The following is a 10,559-nucleotide window of genomic DNA, read 5'->3' as shown; positions in this document are numbered from 1 at the left end:
AGCGTAGCCCTCCTCCAGCCGGCCCCCCTGGCTCTGGCGCTGTGCCGCTGCCCTCCCTGCCCGGCATCACCGTGCCAACCGCGCTCCCCCGGGAGAGAGCGGCGCTCGGGGCCAGCCCCGTGGGCGCCCGGGCTCCGCTGGGGAGAGGGAGCGCGGTGGGAGCGAGGGAGAGGGCTCCCAGTCAGTGTGCAAGTGCCATTGTTTTGACACGGAGGCATATGGCGCCGTCAGAAACAGCAAAAAGAAACCTCACAGCAGATGCTGCCAAGGCAGAGAGCTGGCAGCAGGCAGCCAGCCCGGCAAAATGCCTTCTTTGCCGTCGCTGCGTGGCAGGCCAGCGCGGCTCCGTGCACGGGGCTGGCTCTGCGTGCGCCCCTGCGCCTCGGGGCTGAGCGAAGCTGCAGGTTGACCCTGGCCGAGGCGCTTGGACCACGCGCACCACGCTGGACGTGGAGCTGGGGGCGATCGGCGCAGGCTGGTGCTGCCGGAGCTGGCAGGGAGCAGCGCTGGGGCGTCCCAACTCTGACCATGCCACCAGCGCTGCGGTGCAGGCACAGGGGGGGTTGGGAAGCTGCCAGCTCTTCTTGACGCCTCTCGTCTACTCCTACAGGTGCTCCCACGCCCGCCACTGCCCACACAGACCGGCCATCCCTCCGTTGGACACCGCTGTCTGGCACAACCTCTTGGGCCGCGCGCTGTGCCAGGGCAAGTTGTGGGTTCGGGTGGAGAGCGAGGAGGCTGGGTCGAGCTCTGGTCTCCACATCCCACAGTAGGACAAGGTCAGGTATTCCCGCAGCTTATTGAGCTCTGCATCAGTGGCCTGCCAGGTGATGAAGTGCTCAGACCTGTGTGGCACTGGCTTGGCACCTCCAGCTCCTGGGTGAGCGGTGCTTGCACTGGCTGTTTGGAAATGGGCTGTAGGGGTTGTTTTCAAGGTCTCTGATGCTGACCCTGTGCAGCTTCACCTTCACCCTGGGCTGGCTGGAGCACCAGTTGTCTCACTGCCTCTCCGTGCGCGACCCACAGAGCAGCTGCAGTGGGGATGGGGCACACAAGAGGGTAATTTCTGCAGAGGCAGAGCTGAGGGACCAAGAAAGCCTTTTCCCCTATGCAAATGGGCTTGATCTGCTTCTGTTTGATGCAGAGACAGGGGCTCTTAGCCCAGGGTGCCACAACTGTACTTTCCTGCTCTTTCCTAACTGAGTCTTACATCGCTGTAGCATGAACTGTTTGCATGGAGTGGGTTTTTATTTGACCCCTTCCAGGCAAAATGGGTGTTTCATCGAATCACAGGATGGTTTGGGTTGGAAGGGACCTCAAAGGCCATCCAATTCCAACCCCCCTGCCATGGGCAGGGACACCTCCCACTGGGTAAGGACTCAAAGCCCCATCCAGCCTGGCCTTGAACCCCTCCAGGGATGGGGCAGCCACCACTGCTCTGGGCAACCTGGGCCAGGGCCTCCCCAACCTCTCAACGAAACATTTCTTCCAAAGACCCTCATTTTTAGGGGCCTGCAACTGCAGAGGACTCAATCTGATGGCAGACGTGGTCCCTTCTGCTCCTCCAGCTTGACAGGAGGGGTGCAGGGCTTGCTGGCTCCTGGTTTGGGGGCCGTCCACCCTAAAACTCGACCTTCCCCTGCAGCTCCTCAGGCTGGTGGGACCAGCGGCTCCTGCCAAGGCCGGGGGGACACACGCAGCCACCCTTCCTTCCGTGTGGTAGCAGCAGAAACGCTGCCTCGTATGAATTTATGTAGGACTTGGCAAAATGTATGTTTGTGTCATTTCTGCAAGAGCAGCAGCCTGCTCTGCCGCTTACACATTGCGGCGGTAATAGAGGTACTTGAGTTATAGTGAAACTTATTTCATTTTACAGCTCCTACAGCGTTAACAGATGTACGGGAGCCTGATCCAATCATGCAGCAAGAGATTTTGGGGCCAGTTCTTCCAGTTTTGACAGTGTGGAAGCTAGGAGCAGCCATACATTTTACAAACAAGAATAAACGACCCTTAGCAACATATGTCTGTGCTGGCAGCTTCAACGTAATCATAAATAAGGAACCCTGCTAGGCAGGAATGTAGCTGGGCTCTGCATACGGCCAGGACGGACAAAGCATCTGCCTTCCTCCCGTTATATTAATGAGGTGCAGGCACTGGAATCTCTGTGCTGTACGGCTGGGTCTGCTGGGTGGGAACAAAGGACTTAGAAAAACAAATGCTAACCCAGAGCAACAGAGCTTTATTTGTTTTAAAGCCTGTATTTCATTTTAGTGACGCTTCACTCCTGCCCGCTCTCGCCAGGCAAGCATTACCTGTTCCTCCCGTATGAGGAAAGGCTGGGAGAGTCGGGACTGTGCTCAGCCTCTTCTCCTCTTGCTCCGAACTTCGATCCCTGGCCCCCTGTGCCTGCTTGAATGAAACACCGGGGGCACCCCAGCCTCCCTCCCCGAGGAGGGCACAGAGATGATCCGAGGGCTGCAGCATCTCCTGTGTGAGGACAGGATGGGAGAGTTGGGGTTGTTCAGCCTGGAGAAGGTTCTGGGGAGACCTTCGAGCAGCTTCCAGTGCTGAAAGGGCCTCCAGGAAAGCTGGGGAGGGGCTCTGGATCAGGGAGGGCAGGGGGAGAATGAGGGGGAACAGTTTTGAGCTGAAAGAGGGAGATTGAGATGAGATCTTAAGAAGAAATGTTTTGCTGTGAGGGTGGCGAGGCCCAGGTTGCCCAGAGCAGGGGTGGCTGCCCCATCCCTGGAGGGGTTCAAGGCCAGGTTGGATGGGGCTGGAGCCCCTGACCCAGTGGGAGGTGTCCCTGCCCATGGCAGGGGTGGAGCTGGATGGGCTTTGAGGTCCCTCGCACCCAAACCATTCTGTGATTCAATTCTCTGCTTCCACCCCACAGAACCAATCGCAGACATCTTTGGGTAGAAAGGGAGAGGGGGGAGCTGGAAGCTGTGCACACCCTAATAAATTTAATTTCTACATCACATTAAAGCGTAGTCGCTAAATTTATTTCTCCTTGCAATCCAAACAATACTAGCTTTGATCCCAAACCAGAGATTTCTTCCCCCCAGCTGGAAAAAAAAAAGACACTACTATAAATCCATCGCGGCGCTGATTTATAAAGCATTCATGAAGAATTTATATTGCAAAGAATTTTATTCAATTAAACTTGAAAAGCCTCTAGATTCTTAAGGTTCAGTAGCGATCACTGAGACAGAGCTATCATAAAACTGGATGGCCTGTCTGGAACAGGCACTGAGGAAATGTCTGATGTGACATTGCAGCTGACGGTACAGCCCAAACCCAGAGCATTTGTCATTGGGATGCGTTACAGGCTAAGGCTTGGAAAATTACTCTGTGAAAAATGTGCATTAACAATAGCCATGAAATATCTGTTTGGAAAAAAAAAAAGGGTGAATAATGAGACAGCAGTGTCTATTAGCACCGGGCATTCTTCACTCTGACCCCACTCCGATTAAAAAGTTCACACAGAAGCCACGGGTGCTCTCGGGAAGCAAGTTTAAGGTTGTTTCTACATAATTAATTATACTGAGGAATCCGCACAAGCGACTGGAAAGCTCCAACCACCAGAAGTGGCACCCTTAGTGCAGGACAAGTGCTCCTGATGTGCATAACCACCTCACGGCTCATAGGTTTCCGTGAAGCTCCTCCAGCAGGAAGGGAAGACTATAACTGCCACGTTCAACATGAGTGCTTAACTCATAGGATCATGGAATTATTAAGGTTGGAAAAGACCTCTAAGCTCATCCAGTGCAGCCGTCACCCCAGCCCCACCGTGCCTACTAAACCATGTCCTGAAGTGCCACATGTGCACGGTTTTTGAACCCCTCTAGGGATGGAGACTCCAGCCTCTTTCAATGCTTCACCACTCTTTTGCTAAAGAAATGCTTCCTATTATCCAATCTAAACATCCCCTGGTGCAACTTGAGGCCACTTCCTCCTGTTCTGTCACTTCTGGGAGAAGAGACCAGCACCCACTTTGCTCCAACCTCCTTTCAGTGAGCAGCAGAGAACGATGAGGTCTCCCCTCAGCCTCCTCCAGGCTAAACAGCCCCAGGTCCCTCAGCTGTTCCTCTTCCCAATTATACTTCCAAGCTGTAATGGCTTGGACTTAAAAAACTGATTGTGTTCTCTGCACAACACAGGTAGCAAGGTGTTAACTCCTCGTTGGCTCTGATGCTCTTGTTCACAGACCCAAGTGTGGGTTTTGGCAGTTTTGAGTCCACCAGGAAGCTGAAACAGAGAAGGTTTGCCCCGTTGAGTGCCTCATTCTGCTGTTGGGATGTCTGCGGCCACATTCTCCAAGCTCAACTCTCCTGAGAGCTCCATGACAGTGACACTCCCGGTCAATGGGGACGTTAACATGTGTGAGATGGATTCTCAGGGTATAAGTCTCTCTTCCAGCTACAACTGAGGAGGCACCAACCCTGGGCTACTCATCACAACACCTTTATCTGCAAACTTCACTACTCGAGTGGTCCCCAGAGGATTCTGAAACTAAAACATGGGCTTTATTCCTTCAGCTGTACTTGCAGCCAGAGGGGGATGCTGTGAGCTAACTCCAAGCAGCTCCCATGGAGCGAACCCCAGCTGCCTCAACAGAGATTAGAATCACAGAACCATCTCTCTTTTAATCCCCCTGTCCTGCGTGAGCCCTGTTCCTGGCAGAGGATGCGCTGGATTGTCAGCGCAGAGCCATTCTTGGCAGCCAGAGCCAAAGAATTCTTAGTGCATTCCTGTAAATGTACACAGCTCAGCCTCAGCCAGCGCTGATGGATTGAAAGCAACTCAAAAAAGCAAAGCACGCTGGGCTCAGTATTAAAGTATGACATTTAAGGGCCCTGTGGTACAAGTAAATCACATTTATTATTTCGAAGCTTGCGGACAGAGTTCCTGGATCTCTACACAGTTGCTGTTCTGTATGAGTGTTACAACTTACAAAGAGAAGCCGATTTGTTTTCTCTTCTTCATTCCTCAGAGGCCAAAGCCTTTCCACAGCACCTGCTGCTGCTCAGGGAAGTCTCTAGAAATTAGCTCTTGAAACCCTCCTCCCTCAGCTCCAACCCCAGAAAACAGCAACTCTGATGGCACCAGCGCCGTGTTACACAAGGGACACTTGGACAAGGCCCAGTGAACAGAACAGCTGTGTTCCTCACAGTATTTAGGAACAAGGTCCTAGTTATTTAAGCTCTTGGCAACTCACATTTCCAACCCAGGCTTGTTCTCTTTCCCTTCCTTGACAGGGGGAAAGCAGTCTGCTTCCCACGATCAAGGAAACAAGCATTCCAGCTCCTTGTTAAGGGTCAGGCCTTATATATATTTTCTCTTCCTTCCCTTCCTTCATCGCAGCGTAACGTGCCAAAACAAAGAGATAGTCGCTCAGTCTGAAAACCAAGACAAAAGCAGTGAAACCACTTCTCACATCAGGTGCGTTTGTATCCAGCAACAAACAATTACACAGCAAAGCACAGGGGATTACAGCACAGGAACAGCAGGTAAAGGAAGGCAAAGAGAAACCACATGAGAAGCGACTTCCAAAATGGCCTTCAGTAAGGAAGCAATGGCTCCCTCAGCACCTGTGAAGATGCAGGTCTTGCAAGAGCACTGTTTGACAAGCTGCTTGTTGAAACTTCAAAGATCTTGCTTTGAAAGGAAGCTTTTTGAGAATTAAAACCCCACTGGCTTATCCCAAAACGAAGGCACACTCCAGAAGCACGGAGTAAGGGGTGGGATTTCATTTTTTTTTACCTGTTCAAGTATTTGGCCACGTTCGGATCAGCTTCCCCTGCTTGTACTAACGGAACCACGCTGGAACAAGAAAAGGACACTGCTAGTGTATTCAAGTTTCTAGCTCAGAATGAGGGTGATTTCCTGGAGCATCAGCCTTCCCATCTCAGCCTCCCCTGGAGACCCAATTTAACTCCCCTTAGCACTTACTGCCCCAGAGGGATCTATAGTGGCTACAGAATGTCATGAATATTTGTAACTGTGTGGAGGACCGCAGCTCCAGCCTCTAAAGGACGCTCATCAGTGGGTACCACTGAACAGTTCACAGGTGATTAATACCCTGCAGGATCATTATCCTTTTCTGCAGGTAAACAGGGACCCTTCTTTTGTTGAGGAACAGCCACCTCTGGCCTCCAGACTGCTGTACAGTCCTCATTATTGCAGCTTTCCTTAGACAAGACACCCCCGACTGTGATGTTAGCTGTCTGAGGATCGTGCTGCTCCAGTGTATCCTGTCAGAGGAGCAATCCTCTAGCAGAGCACATCCATAGAAACTTCTTCCTGCACATCAGGGGTCAGGCTAACACAAGAGACTGCATGGAAGTGATTTACACTGTCAGGAGGGAGTCTCCTCTTACAGACTTGACATGGGGAGTTTTCATCTCCCCTGGCAGGAAGGAAAGGTAGGTGTGGGCAGTAACATCTTAAGCCGTTAAAAGCTTCCCTGGATCTCAAACCTGCCAGAGCCCCAGCTTGTGCTCGCCTACAGAACACCCTTAGCAAACCAGATAAGAGCCGAACAGGCAGATGCATCTCAACATAAACCCCTCTGTTCTTTCTGAAGATCTCGGCTCGGATGATCCAGTCCAGGGGAGGGAAGAGACACTTGCTTTCTGCTGACTGCACTCCGGGAATTTGACTAATACAAACATATGAAGTTTGACTCAAGCTCTAGCCAAGTGCAATAAAGCTATGGTTGATTGCTCCAACTGCAATAATTTGCTATCGTTATAGCATTCTGATCGCCTTTTATCCATTTTATTCTGTTCTGCTACAGCCAACACTCACCACCTCTCAGCTCGGCGGCAGACAGCTCGGGACAAATGGAGAACAGCGCTGCTTTTACCGCCCGACTGAAACAACAATGAAACAGCACATCGATGTCTGCTAACAGATAGAGCCACCCACCTCCTTGTACGGCCGCGACAAAGCTTATCACATCTTGAGCACGCACACTACTGAACCCTGTGTTATGGCCAGGCCGCTGGGAAGAGATATCTGAATGCAGTAGGATGTGGAAATTTAACTCAACCAGGTCCTTCTCTCAGTTTTTCTTTTGGTAGTTGGCCATGCAAATGATGCCATCACAACCTGTTTTCCCACAGAAAAGGACAGACTGGATTCCCCTAACAGAGTGAGCCTTTTCCAGTCAGTGAGAGGCATAAGCAGTTACCTACTGGCAAGATGAAAGATCTGAGCGGAGGAAGCTGCTCTGTGTAACTGTCAATCCACTGCTCCAGCTCCAGAACTGGCTTCTCGCTGAAAGATGTTCGTTCTACAGAGGGAGAAAAAGAATCAACTAAAAGAAATGCAGACGTGATTCAGTCTACAGACAGAACTCTACTTTCAAGCTTCTTGGATCAGTAAGTCCTAAGAAAGCATCCCCAAAGAGTCCTCCTGCTAGAGCAGGGTTGGCTCCCTGTCCAGCTGCTGTGGCTGTGTCAGTGCTGGGGCAGCACCTCAGGCCAGCTGACATCACTTGAGTCACACACAGGCGGCAGCAGCAGCCTGTGGGACCAGGAGCGACTCCAGTCAGCACCAGACACGCACTGCAGCGCAGCCCTGGGGCAGCTCTGACTACCACACACCAAAAACAGCCTCCTCAGAGCCAGTCTGGAGGGACAGCTGTGATTCAAGAACTGTTATCCCAGGAAAGGGACTGTGGGGCTTACTTATGTGAGCCTCCCTGGCTGAGGAGAGCGGCGTCGCGATGTTGGAGCCCACATCCTGCAGCATACACTGGACCTAGATGTGGCAATCAGGACAAAAATAAGAATTGCTTTCATTAACCAGCCTTTGATGCACCGGTACAACTGCAGCAAAGCTCTGGGAGGCGACAGCTGGTTGTGCTGATTAAAGAAGATCCTACCCTTGTTGTTCATCATCCCCAACCTGCTGGCAGGGGGGATCAGATAAGTGCTTCCTAATTGCTTTATGAGAAGCCAGATTAGTGCATGTACTTGTTTTCACTGGCACATTAAACCACCCTAGCTGACTTTGCAGAAAGCAGAGTGGGGAATGCTCATATAATCCCTGTGCCAGTGGGACACCAAACCAGTAACCCCTGGAAGAAAGGCAGTGACAAACAGCTGCAGACAGTGCTGGCTTGATGTCACGTCTGCTTCCAAGAGGGGCATCACTCCACAGCCCAGGATACTTGAAGCAGACTGGTAAAGCTTTTTCAAGTCTCTGATTAGCTCCTTCTGAGTTCTTGTGCACAGCAGCACTAATTAACAAACCCCACAGGCAGCCACGGTGGGAGCTGTCTCCCACCACTGTGCCCATGTGGTTACTTTGCCTCAATTCCAATTCTCAGGCTACACAGCAAGACTTGTGTCCATGGCCACGTACAGTAACGGGTCTGAATCAATCTAGAGACATGTTTGCCCATAAGAAATTACTTGAGCAACCTGTTTCCTTCTTGGTTAAAGAAATTAATTTCTTAGAGAATAATCAAAGGCAAATGTTTTAAATATTTATTTATTTTAATATTAAATGTATTAAATCCCCATGTGGCAGTGAGAGCACTGTGTCTAAAGAATTTATGAATACGCAGCACAGGTGAAGTGGTTGCACTGGGCAAGGATTTCCATTAATACTCACTTTGTGAAGTTGCTCGACATAGGTGTGGCCCTTTTCACTGCCAAATTCACTAGCAAGCCTTAGGTGAAAAACAAAAAAGCAGAGTCAGATAGAAATGAAAAAGCTTTGAAAAGATTGTGTGTAAATATTTTTCCTTATATATGGGAAAACATAGATATATATATGGCTTTTCCCAGATTTCTTCCTGCGTGGGTGGGGAGGCCCTGGCCCAGGTTGCCCAGAGAACTCGTGGCTGCCCCATCCCTGGAGGGGTTCAAGGCCAGGTTAGATGGGGTTTGGAGCCCCTGATCCAGTGGGAGGTGATGGATGGATGGATGTGCTTTGAGGTCCCTTCTGACCCAAATCATTCTATGAAGTGAATACACAGAATTCAGACACTCCTGGTTGGTTGTCAGTGCGAGCTTCAAGAGAATTTTGGCTGACAGCACATCCCTTTCCCTCCTGCCAGGCAGCAGGACAGGGAGAGCAGTTCCTAATAGAAGAGGACACCCAGAAGACCGTCATGGAAGGGGGCTACAATGGTGTCTCCAGGCTCGAGGGTGCAGAAGGCTTGGGTTCAGCCAACGCCAGGGCTCCCCAGAGTGCACGGCCACCAGGCAGGAGCAGCCAGGCCCCCACAGTCACGAGAGAGGGTCCTGGGGTGGGGGTTACCCAATGGCCGAGCTCAGTTCATCGGTGGTTCCCAGGGCGTTAAAGATCTGGTCACCCTTCGGCCTCCGCTCCCCGGTGTAGGTGCTGGAGAAGCCTTTGAGAAAAGTGCAGGGGAGTCACTCAGAGGCCGGGCCCAGCCCCACGGGGGTCAGTTTGGCCTTGCCCCGCATCCCCCTCGCTCTGCCCTGGGCGATACCTTTATCTCCAGTCCTCGTGTAGATCCTCGGGAACCGGCCGCTGCGGGGAACGCGGCGAGGGCTGCGGTCGGAGCCGTCGCCATCGGGGCCATCGCTATCAGGGCTGTGGGGACACCAGGCCATGAGAGGGGGGACACGGGGCCTTGAGAGAGGGGGGGGATGGAGGGACACGGGGCTGTGAGAAAGGTGAGGTGGGGGGACATGGGGCCTTGAGGAAGGGGGTGGGGGGACATGGGGCCGTGAGGAAGAGGGGAGAGAGACGCGGGACCTTAATAAGGAGGGGGAACAGGCACAGGGCCTTGAGAAAGGATGGAGGGGGGGAACATGGGGCTGTGAGAAAGGTGGGGGGAGAACACAGGGACTTAATAAGCAAGGTGGAGGGTGACGCGGGGCCTTGAGGAAAGGGGGAGACAGACATAGGGCCTGAATAAGGAGGGGGAACGGGCACAAGGCCTTGAGAAAGGAGGGAGTGGGGGGACATGGGGCTGTGAGAAAGGTGGGGGGAGAACACAGGGACTTAATAAGCAAGGAGGGGGGGGCGCGGGGCCTTGAGGAAGGGGGTGAGGGGACATAGGGCCTTAATAAGGAGGGTGAACGGGCATGGGGCCTTGAGAAAGGAGGAAGTGGGGGGACATGGGGCTGTGAGAAAGGTGAGGGGAGAACATAGGGACTTAATAAGAAAGGGGGGGGGATGAGGGGCCTTAATAAGCGAGGGGTGGAGGTCGGGGACAGGACATGGGGCCCTGTCCCGTCCCCCCCTGTCCCAGACCCGGCCCGGTGCCAGCCCCCCCCGAGGCCCAGGCCCACCTGGCCCCCCCCCCGAGGCCCAGGCCCACCTGGCCCAGGCCCAGGTACCTGCCCGTCCCGCTCGGCCGCCGCCCCACCGCCCACAGCGGCCCCCGCAGGCCCCAGCCCGCCGCCCGCCGCAACATGGTCCCTGCCGGCCGCCGTAGCCGCAGCGCGCTCCGCGGCCCCTCTCGGCCACCGTAGCCGCCGGCCCCGCCCCGCGCGCTTGTCACCCTAGCGCCGCGCCACTCGGAGCCGCCGCCTTCCGATTGGTCCGCGAGAAGCCCCGCCCCCTCA

At 53.3% G+C, this 10,559-nt stretch overlaps 1 protein-coding gene across 1 annotated transcript; it reads right to left on the bottom strand.

The window, feature by feature from the left end:
• Positions 1–4,486: 4,486 nt before the first annotated feature.
• MMAB (metabolism of cobalamin associated B) lies at positions 4,487–10,412 on the bottom strand. Its single transcript, XM_069870859.1, has 9 exons — positions 10,332–10,412; positions 9,476–9,579; positions 9,280–9,373; positions 8,629–8,686; positions 7,698–7,770; positions 7,203–7,300; positions 6,814–6,878; positions 5,767–5,826; positions 4,487–5,402 (listed from the first exon to the last, which is right to left on the bottom strand). The coding sequence occupies exons 1-9, from the start codon at positions 10,406–10,408 to the stop codon at positions 5,315–5,317; spliced, it is 717 nt and encodes a 238-aa protein (XP_069726960.1). The 5' UTR covers positions 10,409–10,412; the 3' UTR covers positions 4,487–5,314.
• Positions 10,413–10,559: the final 147 nt, after the last annotated feature.

This window comes from Phaenicophaeus curvirostris, chromosome 17 (genome assembly GCF_032191515.1).
Source record: "Phaenicophaeus curvirostris isolate KB17595 chromosome 17, BPBGC_Pcur_1.0, whole genome shotgun sequence".
Classification (NCBI taxonomy): Eukaryota; Metazoa; Chordata; class Aves; order Cuculiformes; family Cuculidae; genus Phaenicophaeus; species Phaenicophaeus curvirostris.
This window is presented reverse-complemented; position numbering and strand designations above follow the sequence as displayed.

Bases quoted from the DNA above. Each gene is read 5' to 3' on its own strand.
- MMAB (XM_069870859.1), bottom strand. From the start codon at position 10,408: ATGTTGCGGCGGGCGGCGGGCTGGGGCCTGCGGGGGCCGCTGTGGGCG. The intron at 9,580-10,331 runs GTACCTGGGCCT...GTGTCCCCACAG, and splicing joins CGGCCGAGCGGGACGGGCAG to CCCTGATAGCGATGGCCCCG. The intron at 7,771-8,628 runs GTGAGTATTAAT...TGCCACATCTAG, and splicing joins ATGTCGAGCAACTTCACAAA to GTCCAGTGTATGCTGCAGGA.